The sequence below is a fragment of the Rhinolophus sinicus genome, linkage group LG11, assembly GCF_036562045.2.
Source record: "Rhinolophus sinicus isolate RSC01 linkage group LG11, ASM3656204v1, whole genome shotgun sequence".
NCBI classification, from domain to species: domain Eukaryota; kingdom Metazoa; phylum Chordata; class Mammalia; order Chiroptera; family Rhinolophidae; genus Rhinolophus; species Rhinolophus sinicus.
This window is the reverse complement of record NC_133760.1, coordinates 9,960,787-9,986,633: the sequence shown is the minus strand read 5'-3', so window position 1 is coordinate 9,986,633 and position 25,847 is coordinate 9,960,787. Positions and strand designations below refer to the sequence as shown.

At 44.9% G+C, this 25,847-nt stretch overlaps 1 protein-coding gene and 1 long non-coding RNA gene across 3 annotated transcripts; one reads left to right on the top strand and one right to left on the bottom strand.

Annotated features, from left to right (window-relative positions):
• Positions 1-211: 211 nt before the first annotated feature.
• LOC141567439 (uncharacterized) lies at positions 212-24,458 on the bottom strand. Of its 2 annotated transcripts, XR_012490029.1 has the most exons (7): positions 24,348-24,458; positions 23,985-24,121; positions 22,828-22,941; positions 1,902-2,019; positions 1,385-1,623; positions 976-1,085; positions 212-647 (listed from the first exon to the last, which is right to left on the bottom strand). It is a non-coding gene; the product is annotated as an uncharacterized LOC141567439 (long non-coding RNA). The 2 variants fall into 2 exon arrangements; XR_012490030.1 differs by lacking the exons at positions 22,828-22,941; positions 23,985-24,121; positions 24,348-24,458 and adding an exon at positions 5,850-6,444.
• TEX101 (testis expressed 101) lies at positions 2,176-4,747 on the top strand. The gene is made up of 5 exons (XM_019756603.2): positions 2,176-2,344; positions 2,454-2,597; positions 2,729-2,911; positions 4,106-4,234; positions 4,395-4,747. The coding sequence occupies exons 1-5, from the start codon at positions 2,281-2,283 to the stop codon at positions 4,628-4,630; spliced, it is 756 nt and encodes a 251-aa protein (XP_019612162.2). The 5' UTR covers positions 2,176-2,280; the 3' UTR covers positions 4,631-4,747.
• Positions 24,459-25,847: the final 1,389 nt, after the last annotated feature.

Below are 25,847 nucleotides of genomic sequence, written 5' to 3'. Positions count from 1 at the left end.
CTCTCCAACACGCCAAAGAAGCTCTAGCATTGAATCCAGACATTAACTAACTATCCTGGCAGAGTAGTAATGATAGGCCCAGATGCCTGAGCTAACACCTTAAGTCCTAATTCCCATGTGGAAGGATTCAGCCCCATCAAGCCAGGTCCTCTGGTCTCACACCCTTACAGTCTTTCAGTCAGGGTCCAGGCAGGAGTCAGAAGCCACACACTAATTTTAATAGGGAAAGTTTAATACAAAGAATCATTATCTGGTAGCAGGAGATTAGCATCAATGTGGGGATTGGTTAGTAAAGGGCAGAGAGAACTCTAAAGAATAAGGGAATGGGAGACATAGGGAGCCACCTCCCCCCTGGGGCTGGAAGAGAAGCGCTGCCTCCTGCAGCACTCTCTACTGGCAACGCCCAGCATCGTGCCAGGAGGACAGTGCAAAACGCTTGCAAGGTCCAGCAGGGTGATGAAGAGTGGATCTGGATGGGGCTGAGGGGCAATAAGAGGATAACCAGCACAGAAGCTATTCACGCGCGTGCTCCGGGACTCCCGCCAATGCAGGCTGGTGAGGTCCTGTAACGCTCAGTGTGCGGCCTGCTCAGGCCAGACCAAGCCCTGTGCTCCTCTGGACTCTGCTGGAAACTCACTCTTGTAAGTCTGGAAGAGAAGAAGCATTCCCTGGTGAGGCGCCCCATTGGCAGGCTTTTATGCAGGCATTTTCTCTATTAAAAATAAATGTTCATTTATACCACAGAACTCACAGACACAGTACCACATCAGAAAGCACACAAAGGGCATCTTTACTTCATGTTGCCACTGGAAGGTTTACATATATGTAAAATAGAATTTTCTGCATGAACAAGAAATCTGAATGACACGTCTTGCTCGTGGTACTGACACGGACACACAGGTGAGACAAGATGGCAACCTTTGCCACCAGTTACTGCTCATGCACACATTTAGGAGTGCTGGAAATAACACTGACACTGACATTCCTCTGCTCAGCCTTCCAAAAGACCACGGACAGGGCTGGTGCCAGGATGCGATGAGAGGATGACGTCATCACAGGATGACTCCTGGGCTGAGCAGGAGCCACTGCAAGTGAAAAGTGAGGAGGTCAAGTTGGCTATGGCCACTGGGTGGGGCAGAGGCCAGGTTGCAAACATGAGAGGTCCTTTGGGCAGGGAAACAAGTTCAGTGGGTGAGGGCCAAGGGTGACCTCCTAGTGTGGCTGGAGAAGCACACTCCGTAGCCCAAAGAGAGAAGAGGGTAGACGAGGTCATTCGGCGATGCGCTGCCCACCCTGCAATGCACGTGGGGCGCTGCAAAAACCAGCTACCTTCCCTCCCTTCCTAACGGCCTTGCCCTCTGCTCACCATTTTGCGCATGCGCACCTTCTAAGACTGCCGGGAATTGGTGTCTCCAGGGCCAATGAGGAGTAGCGTTCTTCCAGGCTCATCCAATAAGCTCATCTGATGCTTTCGCACTGACCAATGGGGCTTCGAATGACCTTGTGGAGGGGGGGGGTTAGCCCGCCTTCCGTACCTCACGAAGACTTCAAGAGGGCCAGGCTGAGCAGGACGGGCGTTCCAGGGAGCACTTTCAGAACCTGGTGAGATTCTTGTGAGATTACCTGGAAGCCAAGAGGAATTTGGTCCCTTAAAGAGTCCACGGGGGCTGGGGACCCAGATTCCTGAGTGCTGAGGAAAGAGAAAGCTGGAGGCCTGGGTCTGAGGGAGGAGGGGCTGGGGGCCTGGGCTCCTGGGTCTGAGGGAGGAGGGGCTGGGCCCAGAATGACGTGTCCTACAGGAAAAGGTGACTGAACCCATACTCCTGGATCGTTAGGTAGAACAGGGCTGGGATCTCAGAATCCTGGGTTCTGATGGGCCTGAGGGCTGGGGACTGGGATACCTGGGCCTTGAGAGCCTGTAGGTTTGAGCCTGGACTCCTGAGTGTGAGGAAGAAGGCGTCTTTGGGCCCGACTCCTGGATCCTGAGGTTGGAGGGTATTGAGTTGTTGAACTTCTTATCTTAAGGGAATAGGTAGCCGGGTTTGAGAATTACAGTTATGGAAACTGAGGCACATTAAACTTGTTAACTTGCTCAAACCCACAAGCTAGATAGGGACAGACTGACTTTAGAAGTCATAGTGTTATGTACCATAAGCTCTGCCCTGAAGTTGGGACTTGCCAGGACCTAGATTGAATCTCATCCATGTGGTTGCAAAGTTCCCTCTTCTCCATCAAATTGCAGATCCTGATCAGCTATTCCCAGCCTCTCTAAAAGAAGCCATGGGAACCCATCACATCCAAACTTTGCTGTTCCTCTTTCTCCTCGGAGCCTCCTCCTTGGCATGTATGTATGGGGGAGGGAAGGAACAGCTGGGTCACAAGGTGATTTCTAGAAAAGGTGTGATTTGGGCCCCACACAGAAGGGCAAATGCTTTATCTCATTTTCTCCCCAGTGGCACAAGATTTGTATTGTCACAAGGGTATCTCCATGAGTATAGAAGAGGATCCAAGAAGTACATTTAACTGGACCACAGAGAAAGTTGAGACTTGTGACAATGGGTCACTCTGCCAGGAATCCATGCTGATAATTAAATCAGGTAAAATGAGAAAGGGGAAATTGGGACAGGTGGGAGGAAGGGTGAGTGAGTCCGTGTCATTGCTGTTCCCCCTTCCCCAGGCCAAACATTAGGCCCACCGTCCACTTTCCTTCCTTCTTGTCTCATAATAGGGGCCAGGACAGCAGTTTTGGCCACTAAGGGCTGCATTTCCGAAGGAACACAGGCAGTAACGTTTGCCCAGCACTCTCCACCCCCCGGCATAATCACAGTCTCTTACAGTAACTACTGTGAGGATTCCCTGTGCAACAACCAGAAGAACTTAACTGAGTTATGGAGACCAGATGTGACCCCAGGTACCTTGGGAGGGGGAGATGGCTGCGAAGAGAAACTTGTTAAACCCCTGAAGAGAATGTAGGTCTTCCTTCTTTGTGGTTTTACTTGGCTTAGGCCCAAGTGGGCCATACACAAAAGGACCTCAGACCTTTTGCTTGTCTTCCTTTTTCTTTTTTTTTTCTGTTCTTTCTTTCTTTCTTTTTTTTTAATTTATTGGGGTGACAATTGTTAGTAAAATTACATAGATTTCAATTCTGTATTACATCACCTATAAATCCCACTGTGTGTTCACCACCCAGAGTCAGTTTGTCTTCCTTTTTCTAAATTGTTAACCTGGGATCTAAACACTGCTCAGAGCAAAGGGACATCAACGAAGGCTAGGGTGTAAATTGGGTTTTGTGTTTATTAAACAATAAGATGTCAGTGGAGGTCTCTGAGCAGGGTGATGCCATAATCAATCCAACAGTTGCTGCATGACCACAGCCCAAGTCTCCCATTTGGCTTCAAAGCTTATAAATAATCTGGCCCTGACTATCTTCTCAGCTCATTTCCTCCTCTTCCCTCTGTCATTTATTGGGTTCTAGCTGGGGCTAGTACTCAAAATATTTAACAATGGAGAGGATACTGGCCAATCAGAATGGACACTGCTTATAAAAATCAGTCCAGCCGTACTTGTGCCTACCAGCTGAATATCAACACTGCAGTTTCTCACAATTCTCCATATTCACCAAGCTGGTTCACACGTCCAGGCCTTTGTCCTTGCTGTTTCCATTCCTACCCCCACTCAACCCCCATTTCCACGTAGCTAACCTCTATTTATCCTCCATCTCAACTCAGGTTCCCGCTCTGTGAAAATCTTTAAATTCTTTCGCGTAATTAGGTCCTCCTCTAATCCTTTGCTATTACACCTAGGACACAGTGCCAACTGAGTTGTGTTGTAGTTAATTACTGTCGTCTTTGTCCTTCTAGACAATGATCCTAGATAGAACTGGGTCCTTTTTATCTCTGTATCTCCACACTTACGCATGGAGTTTGGAAGTCAGATTGGATGGGGTTCTGACAACACAGAAAAATCAGTTGGAAAAGGGTGGGGAGGTTGCAGCAATAGGCCTTGATTAGAGTGGCGCCAGCAGGAAGGACTTGGGAAGGCAGAAAGAAGGGACAACTCCAAAGGCAGGACATATCCATAATTGTCCCTCTCTTTTCCCCTCCAGCTTCCAATGTGTCAACAACCCTCCATTGTCCAACCTGTGTGGCTTTGGGGACCTGTCTGAGTGCGCCTGCTCTTCCCTGTCCCAAAGGTACAGGTCGATGTTATCAAGGAAGACTTCGGATCATTGGAGGTAAACCGAACATCGAAGGTTTCAGGGGCTGGAAAACCAGACATCTGAGTGGATCCCAAGAGGTCCTGACACTCTTGGGGCCCAGGAATAAAGGGGGACTGGATTTTTCTCTGATGTCCTAAGACATCTATGTGTCTCCCCATCCTTTTTTGTTCCATAGGAGACATCAACTCAGCTTTGGAGGTCAAAGGCTGTACATCCATAACTGGTTGCAGGCTGATGTCTGGGCTCCTCACAATAGGACCCATGTGGGTGAATGAAATATGTCCATACCAGTCTCTCATTCAACCCCGAAAAATCGAAAATGGGGCCACCTTGCTTCCCATTTCAGTTGGGAGGTTTGAATTCCTGCTGCTGCTGCTGCTGTTGCTGCCATTGCTTGTCCTTTTCTCCTGAAGAGGCTTGTCTGTCCCAGGTCACAGGACACCCCTTTTGACGGGGATCCTTTGACTGCTGAACATGAACTAGCGGATGAGCAGGTGGAGATCTGAAGAACAGTGTTTCTGTGGATGTGTTTGACATTTATAATAAAGTTTCTGCTGTGATTTGTGTATGCTCCAAGACTACAAGTGGAATTTTAATGCTGAAAGGGCCTTTAAAATTCATCTTCTCCAACTCACACGTTTTGCAGAAAGTGAATCACAGATCTGGAAAGCTTTAGAGAGTGTCACACATTTATAGCTATGGGCAGAGCCAAGACCAGAACTTTGATATTTTGATCTAAAGTCTGGTTTTCCATTCACTCTGATAGGCTAGCTGAACACGAGACTAACATTGACCTCCTCCAGAACACTCCCGGTCCAATACAGTAAGGCCAAAGTTGGTTGTTTGGGATTCTAGTATTTCCCTGGGAGGTATGGCAGAATGAGAACGAGAAAAACGAGACTCCAAGTTCTCCAATTATCATGGGCTCCATTTCCCTATGTCCTGTCTGTCCCTTGCCCACTTTGCATCATTCCTTCCCTTCTCTGCTGCCTACCTAACGTCTTTTCAGTGGCCAGAGGGAACTTAGGAGGGAGCTACTCCTGAGACTATTGGGAGTGGATTTTTTTTTAAGATTTTCATGCTTATTTATGTATTTGCTTAATTATTAAGAATACATAAAATCTATCTTATTTTAAAAGTCTCAAATGATATAGAAGCTGTATGGAGCAAAGCAAAAGGTTGAGAGGGTAAGAGGGAACAGACCTTTTTTTCTTTTTAAAAGAACAGCTTCAGCTGGCCCAGTGGCTCAGGCGGTTGGAGCGCCGTGCTCCTAAAGCTGCAGTCGCCCGTTTTACTCCCACATGGGCCAGTGAGCAGCGCCCTCTACAGCTAAGATTGTGAACAACAGCTCTCCCTGCAGCTGGGCTGCCAGGCTGCCGTGAGCAGCTGCAGGTTGGCATGAGCTGCCAGGAGCGGCTGGTGGCCAGTGAGAGCGGCTGTGAGCGGCTGACCGACAACTGGTGACAGACTGCCTCAGCCGGGGGTAGTGCAATGCTCATAACACCAGCATGACCAGGGAGCTGTGTCCTTCACAACTAGGCTGAGAAACAACGGCTTGAACTGGAGTTGGGGTGGGGGGCACGGGAGGCGGAAGAAGGGAAAAAAAAGAAAAAGATAAACATAGACTTACCATGTAACCCAGAAATTCCACTTATAGGTACAGATCCAGGTTAGCAGGAAAAACGGTCTTCCTCCTGTGTTCCTCCTTTATTCTCACATGACTACCACTTTCACAACACTTTTGAAATCAGATGTGTGGGGGTTTTTCCCACGCCAAGCAATTCTGATACCAGCTGGGTGTCCTATAATTTAACTCAATTCTGACACTCTCTACCTGGAGATAGTGTTAGATCCCACAAGCTATGGGCTCAGTCCTTGGAGACTGCTAATCCCCAGATTCAAAAGCCAATAGCAGGAGCCGGCCCAGTGGCTCAGGCAGTTAGAGCTCCACGCTCCCAACTCCGAAGGCTGCCGGTTCAATTCCCACATGGGCCAGTGGGCTCTCAACCACAAGGTTGCCAGTTCAACTCCTTGAGTCCTGAAAGGGATGGTGGGCTCCGCCCCCTGCACCTAAGATTGAACACGGCAGCTGGTGCCGCTGAGCTCCCAGATGGCTCAGTTGGTTGGAATGCGTCCTCTCAACCACAAATCTCAACCACAAGGTTGCCAATTTGACTCCCGCAAAGGATGGTGGGCTGGCTGCGCCCCCTGCAACTAGAAAACGGCAACTGGACCTGGAGCTGAGCTGCACTGGCCTGGAAGTACACACTGTTCCCCAATAAAGTCCTGTTCCCCTTCCCCAATTAAAAAAAAAAAAAAAAAAAGCATGTTAACCTAAATGCACATAAACGCACATAAACAATGGACAGGGCTTAAAAAAAAAAAAAAAAGCCAATAGCAAGTCCAGTCACCTGTGCTTCTGACCTCACATCAGCTATAAATTGGAGTTTCCCATGACCCTTTCCTGGGTTCAATTTATTTGCTGGAGCAACTCAAAGGACTCAGGAAAATACTTTACTTAGATTTACCAGTTTATCATAAAAGGATATGGTAAAGGATACAGATAAACATCTAGAAGGCAGATATGCAGAAGTCAAGGTATGTGGGAAGCAGCGTCACTCTCCCAGCACTGACATGTGTTCACCAACCCGGAAGCTCTCCAAACCTCTACTTTTGGGGATTTTTTGGAGGTTCCCTCATGCAGGCATGATCGATCATTAATTCCATTTCCAGTCCCTCTCCCCTCCCTGGAGAATGGGGCGTGGGGCTGAAAATTCCAAGCCTCTAATCATGGCTTGGTCTTTCTGGTAACTGGCCCCCATCCAGGGGCCCACCAAGAGTCACCTATTAGAACAAAAGATACTCCCACCACCCAGGAAATTCCAAGGGATTTAGGAGTCCTGTGCCAGGAACCAGAGTCAAAAACCAAATATTAGAACAAAAGATGCTTCTACTGCTATCATATCACTTAGGAAATTACAAGGGTTTTAGGAGCTTTGTGCCAGGAACCAGAGGCAGACATGCAGCGCTCTCTCTCTCTCTCTCTCTCTCTCTCTCTATATATATATATATATATATATATATATATATATATATATAATATATATACATATATATATATAATATATATATATATTTTTTTTTTCTTCTTTTTTCTCTCTTCCTCACCTAATGGGGAAATTAAAGGTGGTATATCCATACAATGGAATGTTATTCAGCAATTTAAAAGAATGGAGTAATCCTACATACCACAACATAACTAAACCTTGAGGACGTTATGCTAAGTGGACGTTATGCTAAGTGGACGTTATACCAGGCACCAAACACACGTGGTATGATTCCATTTATAGAAAATGTCCAAAATAAGCCAATCTATAAAGACAAAGTAGATTAGTGCTTGCCAAGGGCTGGGAAGGTGGGAACTGGAATAACTAATGATAAGCACTGCGTTTCTTTCTGAGGTAACGAAGCTGTTCTCAGATTGACTGTGATGATGATTGCACAGTTGTGACCCCACCAAAGACCCCTGAATATACTTTAAATCAATGAATTGTAGGAGATGTGAATTGTATCGCTACAAAGCTGCTTTAAAAAACTGGGAGGCCGTTACTAAAGGTGCTTTCTCACTTTTACAGCAGATTTAACAGAGACCCACATGGTGCCCTGTCTCCTGGCTTGACTGGGAATCTCTCCCTGTGCCCTGGTGAGGAGTGTGGCTCTGCGTTTCAAGAACCTTTAGAATCCAGGCCTGCTTCCGTCGCTTTCTAGCTAGGAGGACCTCGGGGAAAGATTTTAACTGCTCTGGCCCTGTTTTGTCATCTATAAAATGAAAATGCCAATAATTTCGATCACATAGTTTTGTTATGAGTCAAGACAGGAAACTTACGTTAAAAATAAAAAGAGTGTGCGGATTTCCAGAACAGGTGAGTGAGGAGCTTGATAAGTCTTCTCTCCAAAAAGCAATGATGACAAAACTCACAAAAATAACCATTTCATGACTCTAGAAATCAAACATTGGCATAAGTTAAATTCAAAACTACTTTAAAAAAATAAAAAAAAGGACTGAAACTTGGTAAGAAAAATACAAGTCTGTGGCATTTTGGCCTGAGGCTGCTCCCATCTCCCATGACCCATTTCCTGGAGCAGAGGCTCCAGGAGGAGGGACCACTCCTGAGGACTGGCAGCCTCACCTGGAGGGAGATGAGTGGATTTGGAGCTGGGCATCTAAAAACACATGCCCAGCTTTAAGAGAGATCCACATCATGGCCAGGTTTGATGCTGGTTGGGACAGAAACAGAGCAGCAGATAGGTCACGTTTCAACAGGGAGATCTAAGGAACAAGACGACCCCAATAGGACTCGATAAACTCCCACGTATCGCTGGGGATCTAACAGTCTGTGCTCATGTGCAGGGCTGTGTGACAGCGTGAGAGGAGAGAGAGGACCCTCACTATCTATGTGTTCCTGGCTGAGTGCAAGGCCTTGTGTACACAGAAAGTAAAACCTGGTGCATAATTAATTATGCATAATTATATCCAGACTTTAAATCCATCCCCCAATTCATAAAAAACTCCACCAGCATGTGGAAGAAGATATACAGATTCAAGATATGTAAACACAACCTCTGACCAATCATTGGCTCACCACTAAGCGCTGCTGAAACACAGTGACTCCTGAGAAGCCAGGTTTAAAAACAAACACACAAGAACTTAAAAAGAACAACTAAGCAGGGATACCAGCAGTCTCTGCAGGGTAAGCAGACTCCACAGAATTAGTTGAGGCAAGTGACTAGATAAGCCAACAGCAACATAAATGACCCTGGGTTGGGGAGGGAGTCAAAATCCAGAGTTGTGACAATCTAGTATCTAAAATGTCCAATTTTTGACAGAAACTTACGAGATATGTAAAGAAACAGAAAGGTACTCTAAACAGGAAAAAAGCAATTAACAGAAACTGTCTCTGAGGGGTGCTGATGGTGGACTTACCAGACAAAGACTCCAAAGCTTATATTATGAATATGTTCAAAGAACTTTAAAAAAGCCATGTTACAGAATTTTTAAAAAGTATCATAATACTGATCCATCAAATAGAGAGTTGGAAATTATTTTTAGGTCAACAAACAATTGTAAATTGGTGCAGCCACTATGGAAAACAGTATGGAGATTCCTCAAAAAATTAAAAACAGAACTACCACGTGACCCAGGGATTCCACTTTTGGGTATTTATCTGAAGAAAATGAAAACACTAATTCAAAAAGATATATGAACTCCTATGTTTATTGCAGCATTATTTACAATAGTCAAGATATGGAAACAACCTATGTGCACATCAACAGACAAAAGGATAAAGATGTGGTACATATATACAATGGAATATTACTCAACCATAAAAAAGAATGAAATCTCACCACTTGCAACAACATGGATGGACCTAGAAGATATTATGCTAAGTGAAATAAGTCAGACAGAAAAAATACAAATACCATATCATTTCACTTATATGTGGAATGTAAAAAAAAACAAAACAAAACACACACAAGAAAACAAAACAAAAATAGAACAAACTGATGATTGCCAGAGGGGAGGTGTGGGGAAATAGGTGAAAAAGAATTAAAAAATTATTTTTTTTGACAAAACACCAGTTGGAAATTCTAGAGTTTAAAAGTATAATAATGAGTGTGGCCGGTTAGCTCAGCTGGTTAGAGCGTGGTACCAGCAGGTTCAATCTCCACATGGGCCACTGTGAGCTGCGCCCTCCTTTAAAAAAAAAAAAAAAAAAAAGTATATTAATGAAAATCAAAAATGTACTAGAGGGGCTCAAAAGCAGATGAACTAGCAAAAAAAAAACACAGCAAACTTGATGATAGATGAACAATTATCCAATCTGAGGAAAAAGAATGAGAAAAATAAACAGAACCTCAAAGACCTGTGCGATACCATCAGATAGGGCAACATACACATAATAGGAGTACCGGAAGGAGAAGAGAGGAAAGGGCAGAAATAATAACATCAGTTTGGGGAGTGCTGCCATCTTAACAATATTATGTCTCTCCATATGAACACAGGATGTCTTCCCATTGATTTCAGTCTTCTTCGATTTCGTTCTGCAATGTTTTGTGTACATCAAACAGGTGAAACTTATGGTACTCAAATGATACTTCAATAAAGCTCTTTTTAAAAACAGGAGTAAGGGGAAGTGTCTTGGATGCTTACACTGGCTCCCATGACCTGGATCATTATTCAATCAGCAGAAGAGATGAACACAGTTTTTCTCTTCCAGGGATTGAATGTTCTTGATACGAATCAGAAAGTCCAAGACTCTCTCCAGGGACTAATCTATACACATATGTACCCCCTGCATCAACCTCATGAATTCTCATCATTAGATTTTCCATCGAACTAAGAGAACCAAGGGACACCTCCTCCTCTTGTTACTTCAAGCCTGCCTCCTGCATCCCCTGCTTACTTGCTCTGCTCCTAAGTGTAACCCCTGGGTGGACCTGCGTGGGGTGCAATGTCCTCCTCCCCCTGTGAATATATGTGATTAGATACTGCGGTCAATCAATGTCATCTGTGCAGTGTTGGGTGCTGTGTTGGTCATTGCATAAGGTGGGGTATCCCTCCTTCACCAATGGGGTGAACAGGAGGTGTTTAGAACAACATGGCTATTTCCCTCCAAATCCTACCAGGACTACTGAAGGAGTGGGATCAATAGTCCATTTCTTTGCAGCCTGCAGACCTCCACCCTCCTCCTGGTATTGGGAGTCTGCTAAGATTCTCACCATGTCTGCTCCCATACCCTACACTGAAAAAGGAAAAAGGAAAAAAACTGCCTTCTCTCTCCTTTCCCTCTCTCCTCCCCCCGGCCTCCATCTCTATCTCTATACATATCCATTTCTATCTCTCAGACCTGACATACATTTCTCAGTGATTCCAGGCTTTCACAAAATATAAGAGGTTATTTTTAACACTCAACGATGCTAGGTAAAGATTCAGTGAGAATTTTGGCTTAATGGAGTTTCTACTTATTTGATTTTTTTTTTTTGGTTTGTAAAAACACAACCAATTTCTGAATATTCTATTTGATTTTTTTTAGGAGGGGAATATAGTAAAAAATTTCTAGTGTGACATCCAAATATTATGGGCTGATGGAAGTTTAAAAACTGAATTATCAAAGTTTACTGTGTTTATTGTGGGCTTTCCACATTACTCTTATTATAGGAGTAAAAATCCACTCCTATAAGAGAAAGTGATAAAGACAAAATATGCAAAACTGGAAACCTAATTCTATAGTATTAACCTGTTTCCTTTTTGCCAGTTTCCCTTGGCAAATACACACGATCCTGACGCATTCCTATCTTCAAGGAAAAGCCTTGTTTGTTTGTTTGTTTGTTTGTTAATTATTATCCCATCCTATCACAAGAAATGAAATGTTGGGGCAGCCGGTTGGCTCAGTGGTTAGAGCGCAGTGCTCATAACACCAAGGTCACCGGTTCGATTCCCACATGGGCCAGTGAGCTGCGCCCTCCACAACTAGATTGAAAACAACAACTTAACACGGAGCTGATGGGTCCTGGAAAGTCACACTGTTCCCGGATATTCCCCAATAAAAAAAAGAAAAGCAATGAGATGTCTTTGTTGCTTGCGTAACTTGAGTCAATCACATCACTGATACTTTCGGTGGATGTCCTGTCTGGTCCAGCTGATCATTATCTCTTCTTTGCACCACCATTCCTCCTTTCTACTCAACACCACCACACTTAATCCTCCCAGGGATGCACCTCTTAGTTATTTCTATTTGAGGAAGGTAGCAGCTTCATAAAACAAAAGAAGTGAAAAGGGAAGGGGGTAGTTCAGAGGAATGGGAGAAAAAGAGGCGGTGATGGGGAGGACCTTGGGAAGGAGGGAGAGGAGATGGAAGGGGAAGGAGGGTGACAGTGAGCAAGGCAGGGAGATGGAGGAAAGCGGAAAGAGGAGAGGTGGGTGGTCAACAGGAAGGGAACGGGGGAGAGAGTGAGCTGTAATATTAACACAGTGCCCAACATGTGGTAAGAACTTGACCTCATAGAGTCTCACCACATTCCTAGTGGAAGCGCTAACAATATCATCATTTTATACATAAGATAGCAAGAGCTCAGAAAAAGTTAAGTAAATTGCCCAGGATGGAGGAGCTAATAAAAGGTGGGGATGAAAATCAGACATGGGTGTATCAGTACCTGGCACACAGAAGCCACTCAATAAATACTGCTGAGCGAAAAAACAAAAAAACGTATATGGCATACACAGTCATCTCAATGGTTATTAAAGTATATTGATACATTTTAAATCATTCCCCTTTATTAACAACGATCCTCAAAACAGAAACAAAATAGTTCTTTAACTTGCCAAGAAACATCTTTTCCAAATCAATGACCAACATCGTAATTAATGGTGAAACACAAGAGATGTCATTATTAAAGCAAAATCAATGGAAAATCAAGCTCCTAAAACAGAGGCACCACCTTTAGGAAATTTGGCATCATTCACTAGGACAGAAGACAGAAGCGTGATACATAAACATTTAAAAGGAAGATAAAATATCAAGAATATGTTTTGTTAGTTGAGTTTTTAACTTTTAACACTATGTTAATGTTATTTTAACTTTAATACAATGTTCTGTTCAGAGGGGAGTGATTTTATCATCACGACATCTTTTTCCTTCTAACTTCTATTTTTAATCTATATGAAGTATATCTTTAATATATTTACCTGTCTAGTGTTTTGCTAGTTGGCTATGGGCTCCTGAAAAGCAAAGCATGCTGGTTGCTTGCTATGTGGGCATCGCTATGTATACTCAGTAGTAGGGAAATTTATGCCTAATAAACAAATGAATGAGTGCTTTATTTTGGGGTGCTGGGGAGACAATAAACACCATAGGGGACCATTCTCATAGATGACAACTTTAAGTTCTTAAGGTTTTCCTTTCCTATTACTAAACAATGAGTGAAGGGTTGTTCTCACTCCAACCCCCACCCCGAGGCCTGGGGTGTGTCAGTCACCATTACATACAATCAGAGGGTGTATGGTTTTCACACGTGCTCATCTCAGAAATGGTGATTGGTCAGTCCAGTCAAAACTCTGCTCACCCTCTGAGAGTCCATCAAGTCCTCAAGGGTTCTAAACCGTTTGCTGTTTTTTCCCCTAAATTTTTTTTTAACAGACTTTATTTTTCTTAGAGAAGTGTTAGGCTCACAGCAAAACTGAGGGAAGGGACGGAGATTTCCCAGACGCCCCCTGCCCCCACATATGCACAACCTCCCCCAGGAACAACATCCTGCTCCGGGACGGAACATTTGTTCCAACTGATGAACCTACATTAACACCATCATCACCCAGAGTCCATAGTTCACATCGGGGTTCACTCTTGGTGTTGTGCATTCTAGGGTTTGGACAAACGTAAATGGCATGTATCCATCCCTTTACATTTTAATGGCATTTCTCCTTTCTATTCTCCATCTCCAAAATTTGTATTAAAATTTTTTTATACACATAGAAAAATTTAATGACCAGAACAACACCCCCCCACATAGTCTGTGCTCAAACCCAACAATTTTCATTTTTTGCCATATTTGCTTCCTTTCTCTCCCTACCCACCCCCCTCAGTTGTTGTTGAACCTTTTGAAACTAAGTGTCAGACATCATGACTTTTCGCCCCTGAGCATTTCAACATGCATCTTCCAAGAATAAGGGCAATCTTCTATACAGCTGCAATACCATTATCATATATAAGAAAATTAAGTCTCTGGAAATCCAAGTCACTATACATGTTTCATTAAAATGAGTGTCTCACTTTCATTATTGTAGGAACAATATGGTTGGTATTTGTGTGAAAATTACTAAAAAGAACCCGCATTTAAAATGGAGTGGGGGGGGGGCCTCATGCACTGCTGCTCCAGTCCAATTATAAACCCCAACAGGAACAATTGGCAATTACTGACCTGAACAGGAAGAAACACAAGTTGATACTATTTTACAGCTCCAGCAGGAGGAAGGAAGACTTTCTTCCTTGCCCAGCAACTCAGCCAATGAGAAACCATCACCAGCCTGCACTCTCGCTTTCCTCCACTGGACTTTCATTTAAAACAACCCCTCCCACTGTCCACCTTTTTCACTATAAAGTAGCTTTCCTTTCTTTTGCTTGCTGGACTTGCTTATGGTTTTTGCTATAGCTTGCTTGTCCCAAGTTGCAATCCTCTGCCATTCCTGAATAAACCCATTTTGCTGGTAAAATAAGTGAATGTTTTATTTTTTAGGTTGACACTTGACAATTAGTTTTCCACTCTTGGTAACAAAAACCATTTTCAATAAGCATTGCAAAAAATAAAACGACAAGAGAAGGCAAAATTATCATAATCATCAAATTAAAATAACAAAAAGTTAATAATAGTTCCATAATATCATTGAATATCTATTTGTATTCAAGTATCCCCAATTGTTCCACCAATATCTTTTGAAGCTTTTTTTTTTTTTTTTTTTTTTTTACTAAAAGGCAAGCTAGGTCCATGGACCATGGACCTAGAGACCTAACATCTGGTTATGTCTCTTTAGCTTCTTTAATTTAGAATAGCACTCAATTTTCTTGGGCAAGACTTAGGCAGGAGGGCCCATGTTAGCGTCCCACACATCTCACACACACAGTTAATTAAGATCCCATGAGGGTGTCTATCACTCACGACTTGCCACTCAACAATGGTACAGTATGTGAACAGAGGTTGCTGAGGCGATCATTTATGTCATTTATGTCAAGAGAACAAAAATGAGCCCAGCGGCCATGAAGAAGTTTGTCTTACACATGTTTCACTCCGCCTATTTATCCACAAACTTTTGAACCTCTCAGCCATGCCTGGACCTTACTTTCTTTCCTATCATGGCAGCCAGACCATCTGCTTTCTTTACTTTGAAAGAAGCTGTGGGGGCAGAGCCCCAGAAAGTAGTTTCCAGGCTCTCGGCCTCACATAGACAGGTGCCTGGCTCAGGTAGTAAATGGCCATCAACTGTGATTGCATGGCCATCAGCTGTGGCTAGTTGGCCGTCAGCTGTAACCAGTGAGCCATTGGTCACTAATATAACTGCTGTGGCTACGCCAGCAGAGGAGAGGAGAAGAGAGAAAGAATGGGGGCTAGCAAGAAGATGGCGGCTGGGCTGGCAAGCGTGGATGGCGGTTTGTGGACAGTGTGGATCCAGCCTCCAGTGAGAGTATAGTGCCGCCAGAGAGAATATAGTGGTATGACTCCCCTACCTATGGCTCCGTGGGTGTTCCTTTTTGGCCTCACCATATCCTGCGTTATGTGGGGAGCGGGACCAGAGACCCTGCAGGCCTCCCCGCACGACAGTCTCCCGCATGACAAATGGCGCAGCGAGCAGGGTATGGTGCCGGCCAAAGCTCTCCGAAGGATGGTGGAGCAGTTTGTGTGTATGAACACCCAGTCTCAGGAAGACCAGGAGGAGCAGCTGCCGGAGAGCTGGACCCCCGTGGAGGGGTGGGAGGATGTGGACGGTTCTCCCACCAGCACAGGAAAAGCCATGCAGCTGCTGCAGAGATGGAGCCCCGTGGAGAGGTGGAAAGATGTGGACGGTTCCCCAACCAGCACAGGCCGGAGAAAGCGAAGGTCGTTGCAGCCCTGTGGGCTGGGGAAGTTCCTGCTCAGGCAGCCCGGATGCAGGACTTATAGTCCCAGGAGGTAACGCTTGCTGAGTCCTCCGTGGGAGATGAGGGTGAGGTCAAGGTCATCCCTCACCCCCAGGACAGCCCTGGTGAATGACTGTGGACTGTGGGGAGTTGCCTTCCATCCCTAATTTGGTGGACTGCTTGACTGTTTGTTTGGGAACTGTTGTTAGTGGAACTGGGGGATATTTGCTTTTGTCTCTTGACTGGCCGCCATTGAGAATATGTAAGCACCTTGATTGTGAGTCGCTGTTGGTCCAGCAGGGTACCCTGAGAGGCCCAGAGATTGTGGCAGTGCCCTGAGAGCCCTGGCTGAGTCCAGGAAGTCTGGCTGTGCCCAGAAGCACTGGTGGTGCCCTAAAAATCCTAGCTGTGCCCGGGGAAACTAGTGGTACCCTAAGAAGTCCAGGAAGTCTGGCCGTGCCCAGAAGTACTGGTGGTGCCCTGAGAAACCCTGGCTGTGTCTGGGAAGACAGGTGGTACCCTAAGAAGTCCAGGAAGTCTGGCCGTGCCCAGAAGCACCGGTGGTGCCCTGAGAAACCCTGGCTGTGCTCAGAGAGCCTAGTTGTGTCCAGGATATTGCATTCACCTCCAGGCTCCTCGCACAGGGCCCCTTGCGGAAGACGCTTGTCGCGTAGATTGTGAGGCGAGAGCCTGTAGGGGTGGAGTGTGGGGGCAGAGCCCCAGAAAGTAGTTTCCAGGCTCTCGGCCTCACATAGACAGGTGCTGGCTCAGGTAGTAAATGGCCATCAACTGTGATTGCATGGCCATCAGCTGTGGCTAGTTGGCCGTCAGCTGTAACCAGTGAGCCATTGGCCACTAATATAACTGCTGTGGCTACGCCAACAGAGGAGAGGAGAAGAGAGAAAGAATGGGGGCTAGCAAGAAGATGGCGGCTGGGCTGGCAAGCGTGGATGGCGGTTTGTGGACAGTGTGGATCCAGCCTCCAGTGAGAGTATAGTGCCGCCAGAGAGAATATAGTGGTATGACTCCCCTACCTATGGCTCCGTGGGTGTTCCTTTTTGGCCTCACCATATCCTGCGTTATGTGGGGAGCGGGACCAGAGACCCTGCAGGCCTCCCCGCACGACAGAAGCCAACCCATCTTGCCAACCAGCATCCTTTGCTTGCATGTTGGACTCAACCAATCCTCCCTAATTTAGCTAGAATCTTCCATTTACATAAAGCGGGTTGGATTGAGGACAACACACGCAGCCTGAGCCTTTACAAACCCTGCCTTTCTTTGTTCCTTTTGGACCACTATTTGGGTTTCTACGTGAACCAGTGCTTCCTGAATAGCTGTTCTTCTGGATCTCAAATAAACACTTGGTGCCTCTCATCATGGCCTTTTATTGTTAGGTTAACAAGTATACTTCCTAACCATAAACATCCACTCTTGGGTCTAACACCAATCAGGCCTCAGAGGAATGCTTCTCCACAGGCCTTGCCCTATGTCCTTGAGACAAACACCATAAAGCCTTGTGAGCTGGACCATGATCAAAGTCCGAGATGAACACTTGGTCAAGCTGTGTAGAGTGGGAGGGGTGTGCATGGCAGAAGCACGTAGGTAAGAGAAAAAAGACATTTTCCTCTCAGGTGAAAGAACACCAAAGGATGTTGCATAATGAAATCTCATTTCCCTGCAGTGAAAAGCACTTTCTTTTTTTCAATAGTCCAAATTGGGGTTCTGGAAGGATTCATACATGAGTCCAATATTTGCAACAGTTGCTCAAGGTAGCTGTCGTGGTGTGTATAGTGTCCCCCCCCTAAATTCATGTCCACACTGAACCTCAAAAGATGATCTTATTTGGAAATATGGTCTTTGAATACATAATCAGTTAGGATAAGGTCATTGGCTAGATTAGGCTGGGCCCTAAATCCAATGACTGGTGTTCTTATAAGGAAAGGAGAGGACACACAGAAACACTCAGAGAAAAGCCACGTGAAGATGGAAGCGGAGATTGGAGGGATGTAGCTACAAGCCAAGGAATGCCAGGAGCATTCTTCTTTTCAGCAGTGTTTTATAGTTTTCATGGTACAAGTCTTTCCTAAATATTTTAGTCTTTCAATGCTATTGTAAATAGGGTTTTTTTAAAATTTCCTTTTCAGATCGTTCATGTATAGAAATGCAACTGATCTTTGACTTTATATCCTGCTACTTTGCTGAATTCACTTAATAGTTCTAAAAGATTTTTTGGTGGAATCTTTAGGGTTTTCAACATCAGATTCTCCCCCTTCCCCAGGGTTTGCTTTTTTTTTTTTTTTCTTAAATTTTTTATTGGGTAACAGTGTGTTTTCTCCAGGACCCATCAGCTCCAAGTCAAGTCATTGTCCTCCAACCTAGCTGTGGAGGGCGCAGCTCAGCTCCAAGTCCTGCTGCCTTTTCAATCTAGTTGTGGGGTGAGGAGGGACCCCCTTCAGCCCCCCTGCAGCCTACACAACCTTGTTGTTAAGAGCCCCGCACTCTAACCAACTGAGCTAACAGGCTGCCCCCCTCCCCTTTTTTTTAATTGTTGTGTACTATCTTTGCTGAGGACCAACCTGAAGTATAAACTTCAAGTCTTATCGTTTTTCCTGAGCCTTTTCCTTGGTCATGTGCGGTCACTTACTAATTTTCCGCATATATATAATAGCTTTTTTTTAATGTTCTTGTCTTTAATATCTGGCTCCCAATAGGGGAAGAAGCAAAAATGAAGGGGAAAGAAAAGGCGGCAGCCCTTTAAATCCTCTGGAGTCACTTCCGCTGGAGGGGGAGGGGCTCGCAACAACGTGGGGAGAAGCAACAATAACGTGTCTGTGTTTGTACCTCTGTGGTCCCACGCAGCAGTCAGAACACAGACTCCTGGCATTTGGGGGACAGGGTCCTTATTGCCCGCCTTGATTCCCACAAGCTGCATGCAACATACATGCACACAGCTGCCTGCCACGTGACTGGCGGTGAGAGATGGGCAGCGGCAATATGGCTGTGCTAAGAGCTGCAACGGACCAAAATTAACAGCAATTTAGTGTCCAAGTCCTCCCCCTGGAAGTTGCACGCCTCCAATAGACTCCAGAGTTCCAATATAATCACATCAGACAGATTCTGCCAGTGCAATTGCTCTGTAGGTGGGAGACAGATTCTGGTGCTTTCTAGTCTGCCATCTTCCCACTCTCTGCTGGAAGTGTAAGCTGAGGTGCTTAGATCAGGAGTTCCAACTACCAAGTTAAAGGGAACTCATGGGGTAAAGGAGCATGTTAAATGACACCATGGGGATACAGTCAGCAAAATCCAGACTGTGGCTTTGTAAAAAATCATTTTTAGAGAAAAAAGAGGGAATCTATCATTTAAGAGACTTAAACACACAAAATCAAGTGCAATGTGTGGACCTCACGTGGATCCTGACTTGACAATCCAGGAAAAATATTTGTATGAGACAGGTAAGGAAACCTATTACTTGAGTAGCTATTTAACCATATTAGATATTTTATTGTTATGAGACAGGTAAGGAAATCTGTTAATTGATTGGCTATTTAACCATTTTAAATTCTATTAGATATAAAAACTGAGACCATGTATTTCAACATGACTTAAGGATTTGTTCCAAAAAAGTCTTGCTTAGACGGCTACATGTGTAAAACCAATAAAGAACTCATTATTTGCTCCAGGAAATTCCTGCAAACCGATTTATCTGGGCAAACAGCTCTCCTACCAGGATAACAGACTGCTCACCCGGGCAAAAAGCTCACTTAACAGACGACAGTTTGCATATCAAGACTTGTTTCAAGACCCCTATTTTGTCATGTTCACTAATCCTAAATTATTGTGTCATAATCCTTGCCCAATCTTAGCCTGTTTCTTGCTTTGAAAAACCCATCTCAAACAGCCTTATTACATTTTCCCCTTTGTCTGCAGAGATTCTGGTGGTCTTTGTGGGAGCCAGCCGTTAACAGGTATAATAACAGTTTTTGCGGTATGTTTATTAAAAGGGGGGCTTATCTTTTTGAAAAAAATATGATAAAGGATTTACATATTAGATGAAATAAAGTCTGAGATTTGCTTCAATAAAATATGGGAAGGAGAGTGGGTGGGGGTATAGAAGACATGAAATTGACCATGACGTGGTCGTTGTTGGGGTTCGTTGGTTTCCTACACTGTTTTTGTCTACTTATGTATATGTTCAAAATTGTTCATAATCAAAGGGTTTTTTCAAGTGTGCTCCTCAGACCACAACAATGGAATCATACTGGATCTTCATCTCTTCCTTTCCTATCCTGTCTCCAATCCATTGGTATATCCTACCTTCAAACTTCCTCTGAATCTGACCGTTTCTCATTACCTCCCCTGCTACTTCCCTGGTCCAACTCCTCCATTTCCCATCTTGATTATTGCAAAAGCCAAATATCTCTATGCTTCAACCTTGGCCCTCCTTCAATCCCATTCTATTTTCAACACAACTGCCAGGGTGATACTTTTTAAAAATAAGTCTAGGGGCCGGCCCGGTGGCTCAAGTGGTTGGAGCTCCATGCTCCTAACTCCGAAGGCCGCCAGTTCGATTCCCACATGGGCCAGTGGGCTCTCAACCACAAGGTTGCCAGTTCGACTCCTTGAGTCCTGCAAGGGAGGGTGGGCTGCGCCCCCTGTATCTAGCAACGACAACTGGACCTGGAGCTGAGCTGCGCCCTCCACAACTAAGACTGAAAGGACAACTTGACTTGGAAAAAAGTCCTGGAAGTACACACTGTTTCCCAATAAAGTCCTGTTCCCCTTCCCCAATAAAATCTTTTAAAAAAATAAATAAATAAAAGTAAGTCTAAACCTTCTTCTCAGAACCCTGCAATGGCTCTCCATCTCACTCAGAGTCAAACTTCTTACAGTGGCCTACAAGGTGCTATACTCTTTGTATCATCCCCTCCTTTCTCTGACCTCATCTCCTAAGACACATCCCTTGGGTCACGCTACTCCAGCCACACTGGCCTCCTTCCTGTTCCACCAATGCACCAGGCCCGCTCCCACCTCAGGACCTTTGCACTTGCTGTTCCCTCTGGGCCATGGTGCCACCTCCTTCAGGTCTTTACACAAATGTCCCCTTCTCTGACTACCCTCCTTAAAAGAGCAACCATCCTCCCCAACCCAGGCACTCCCTCTTCCCCACCTTTTTTCTTTCCTTTGTGCTTGTCACCCTCATGTATCCTACTTGTTTATAGTATTTCTTGTCTCCCTCTTCAGAAAATAAGCTCCACAAGAGTAGGGATTTCTGTCTGTTCTGTTCCCTGCTGTAGCCCCAGTGACTAGAACAGTGCCTAGGACAGAATGGGTGCTCAGTAGACAGTTAATCGGAAGTGACTTCAGTCACTATCATCTTCCTTATGGTCTCCTTGGCCACTGCATTATTTATTCCTCCAGCGCCCAAATTTAGGTTCTAGGTCCAGATAGGATAAGTAGGAAGGAAGGTCTAGATTCTTTTATTATTATTATTATTATCTCAAGGGAAAGAGAGGCAGGGACCTACGAAGTACAGCAGTCTCCAGTGGTCTATATAAATGATGGCCCGAGGAACAGAATTCTGTGAAGGGTGCATCTGGGGTGGTGCCCCCACTGGACTCGGGCCTTCAGACAATGGCATTATCCATAAATGATCTAGTGTGTTAGGAGATTGGAAAATATGTTCAATTTCCCACGCTAGGAACCCAGAAAATGCAAACTAAAAGAAACAAGTTACCTTGGCAGCTCTACAAACAAGGGAAGAATATAGCCAGAAATGAGCAAACTTTATTTAAGAGAAGCTTTCAATACAGTGTTTGATATCTGGGCGTGTCTCCAGACAAATGACTCAGATTTCTCACTCTTTTTACAATACAGAAATAATTATGTCATGGAATCAAAAATATCAGTATGCACTCTGAAAAAAATGTTTGGCAGTACCTACCTACTAAGACGAAACAGAAGTGTGCCCTATGACCTAGCAATTCCACATCCGGGTGTACTCCCCAGAATAATGAACTGCTTATGTCCATGTAAAAGAATGCCATCGGCAGCTCTAGTCATAAGACCTGAAAACTGGAAACATCCCAAATACCCGACAACAGCAGACTTGGGTGAATAAATCAGTGTATTCATAAAATGAAATGCTTCATAGCCATTTCAAAACGAGAAAAACAATACCGCTACATGCAACAACATGGTTGAATCTCATGGCATAACACTGAGTGAAAGAAGCCAGAGACAAATAGTACATAATTATATGATTCCTTTTATATAAATATCAGAAATGGGCAAATCTAACTCATAGTGAAAGAAATCGGAAAGTGGTTAACCTTGGCGGTACTGACTAGAAGGGGGCACAAGGAAACCTTCTGGAATGACTAGAATATTCTATATCCTGACATAGGTGGCGGTTACATGGATGTATACATATATAAATGCATCAAGCTGCACACGTCAGTTTTGCGCTCTAAGTTATACCCCAATTAAAAAGTTAAGCTTTTCATAACTTTAAATAAAATAGAATAAATGACTACTGTGTGAGTATTTTCAAGACACGAAATACCAGAATGCGAGACTGGCCGGGTAGAGTGTACACGTGGAGATCTGGGCCCAGGGTCTCAGGTTCCCTCTCCGCCACAAGGTGGCTCTCTCCCCTCCCTCAGGTCTCTGACCAAGTCCTCTGGGAAAACCAGCTGAAGATGGCAATGCCCACTCAGAAATGTCACTGGAGGAGGACGGTTGTGTGCTCTGGAAACAAACAGCACGGGCCTGAGGTGTGAGTGCTGTGCAATGACGCCGGCCTCAGAAGAGTGTAGCCCTGTTAAGGCAAAGGCTTGAATCCCAGCTCTGCCATTTCCTAGCTGTGTGACCTTGAGAATGTCCCTTAACTTCTCTGTGCCTCAGTGTCCTCACTGGTACAGGGGAAATAACAATAGTACATACCTTGTGGTGTGGTTGGTGGTGGTGGTGGTGCTGTTATTGTTAGTGTGAAATGAGTTAATCCTCACAAAGCTCTTAGACTTCACCCGGCACACGAGAAGAGCTAAAAGTCATTACCTGAATAATAATAAGAGATGAAATCTCAGTAACCGATAGAGGAAGACTTCTTCAGGAGCCAGCGGGGTATGGGGAGCCTGGCTGAGCTGGAGATAAAAGATCCCACTGTGGCTTCTGTGTTCAGAACCCGATAACCCACTCACAGCCACCGCAGCCAGTCCTGGTCCAGATTTGTGACCCAGAGGCTTTCATGGGTCTCTCTGTAGTGTACCTCAATGTGGGAGATAGAACAATGCCCCCCCCCCAAAAGATTTCCAAATCCTAGTCCCAGGACCTGTGAATATGTTATCTTACTGTGGCAACAGGAACCTCACAGATGTGATTAAATTAAGGATTTTGAGATGAAGAGATTATCCTGGATTATCTGGAAGGGTCCAATGTAATCACCTGGGTCCTTATAAGAGGGAAGCAGAAGGCTCAGTGTCAGAGAATATGTGACAACAGAAGCAGAAGTCAGAATGCTGCGGCTGGGAGCCAAGGAATGCAGGCAGCCTCTGGAAGCTGGAAAAGGCCAGGACCAGTTTCTTCCCTAGAGGCTCAACAAGGATGTTAGCCCTGTAAGACTTATTTAAATTTCTGACCTACAGGACTATAAAATAATAAAACTGTGTTGCTTTAAGCCACTAAGTTTCTAGTAATTTGTTTTTTGGGAGTTTTGTTTTTGTTTTTGTTTTTTAACATTTTTTGTTTAAGTGTATTTTTCCAGGACCCATCAGCTCCAAGTCAAGTAGTTGTTTCAATCTAGTTGTGGAGGGCGCAGCTCACAGTGGCCCACGTGGGGATCAAATCGGCCACATTGTTAAGAGCACCACACTCTAACCAACAGAGCTAACCGGCTGTCTGTTTGTGGTAATTTGTTATAACAGCAACTGGAAATTAATACACTCAACCTCAAGCAATGTCTGTGCAACTTGGTGGCGTTTATAGTAGTACATCTTAATTTTCTTTATTTATTTCAATAGGAAATACCATCTCATGGTTCAAAATTCAGTACGTATATACAACCACTTTGGGAAATTCAGTATTTATGAACACATACATACCCAGAGACCCTGCACTGCCGGTTCTTCCTACGCACTCAACAGAAATGCAAGGTGTCTGGTCCGCCAAAGGTTCTCTCCAAGAATGTTCCGAGCAGCACTATTTGTAACTGCCCCCAAACGGGAAGCAGTCCAAATGCCTGTCAACAGTAGAATGGATAAATAAATATACTCATCATCTCACATACAGCCCTCTAGGCCCCCCCTCCCAATCCTTTCCCTTCTGTGTTCACAGTGGGGAGGGCTGAGTATCCATAGTCCCAGGAAGAGTAGGACCCCTCCTCAATAATTACACTATCAATAGTCAGTATTTATGGAGCACTTACCAGTACAATAGGGTTACAGCTCTTTACTGTGTCAACTCACCTGCATCCTCAGAACACTATGATCTTAGTGCTTCTATTATCTCAACTTTACAGATGGGGAAACCGAGGCACAGAAAGTCTAAATAAGATGCCAAAGCATGCTTACTAGCACAGAACGAGCAGTCTGGCTCCGCTATGAGAATGGGAGACACGGAAAGCCAGGAGTGGAATGTAGCCTGGGATTGGCAAGCGTGCCCCCTTATAGCTGTGACGTGTAGACCCCTCAGGACCCAAGCTGCAGGCCAGTGGCCTCAATGTCTTGTTTGGAAGTCGTTGCTAATCCTTGCACTGTCCCTACACACGGGCAGCCTCCCCAGGAGGTGGGTGGGCACAGGCTGAGGCTGCCGGCACTGATTATGTCCTTGCCAGCACCAAGCTGGGGAATAGGACTTTGTTCCTGGTGCGATGGTCAGTGCTGGGGAAGCCCTTAGGGACGCAGCCATGGGCATAGGGGGAGCTGGGAGTAAATTCAATATTGCAAAAGCCCAACACTTGATCCGGCTTCTGGGACAGAATAATATCTCGGAGTGGCTGGGACATACTGGTGTCTCCCACTGCTCAGAGATGAAGGACCAGAAAAATTGAGTTCTGACTGCTAAACCACCAGGAAGTCGACCCTCCAAATCACCACGAGGAATGCTAAGTCTTCCAGATGAGGAAGATTGGGCTTGGGTTTGCCAGATTAGCTGCAAATCATCCCTGTTATTACAGACGTGAGCCTCTCTAAGCCTGTGAGCCCTGAGGATGGAGGGCCACGCCAGGAGACCAGGAACCAGGAAAAACCCACGCCCACAGTTACTGTAAGAATGACAGTTACAGATGAGACCAGTCCCTCCATCCTACATCTGTGGTTCTGGGGAGATGGGTGTGCGCCTGGATCCAGCCTCAGGCTCCTCTGCCAGGACAGAGATCTCTGCTCTGCTGGTGATGGCCCAGCCAGCATCACCAAACCCAGGGAAGTTCTAAAATCATCTGGGTCTGCTTATTTTTACAAGCAGCAAAAGTCCTTGTGCAAACCACTAAATTGCTCTCATTTGTAAAATGGAGAAAATCGTATTTCTGGCTTTACGGAGCAGTTGTGATCATTGGCAGCTTCTGAATGGAGCCAGGATGAAAGGCAGGAGTGTGAGGCTGAAGCTTTCACAAGAACTACGAGAAAAAACTTGAACTCAAAAGACCTTGGGATGCATGGAACCCTCCTCTGCACTTTTACTTACAAACCAATGCTTAATTGAACTAAAGGCAAAAATTAAGAGAAACATAGATCAATGTATGATAGATAGATAGATAGATAGATAGATAGATAGATAGATAGATAGATAATCATGTTTCCCCGAAAATAAGACCGGGTCTTATACTAAGGTTTGCTCCAAAAGACACATTAGGGCTTATGTTCAGGGGATGTCATCCTGAAAAATCATGCTAGGGTTTATTTTCCGGTTAGGTTTTATTTTCGGGGAAACACGGTAGATAGATAGAGATCTAAATTAGCCTATTTAGA

Excerpts from the sequence above, each read along its gene's own strand:
- TEX101 (XM_019756603.2), top strand. The coding sequence starts at position 2,281 with ATGGGAACCCATCACATCCAAACTTTGCTGTTCCTCTTTCTCCTCGGA. Across the intron at positions 2,598-2,728 it reads CATGCTGATAATTAAATCAG|GGGCCAGGACAGCAGTTTTG; the intron begins GTAAAATGAGAA and ends GTCTCATAATAG. Across the intron at positions 4,235-4,394 it reads AAGACTTCGGATCATTGGAG|GAGACATCAACTCAGCTTTG; the intron begins GTAAACCGAACA and ends TTTGTTCCATAG.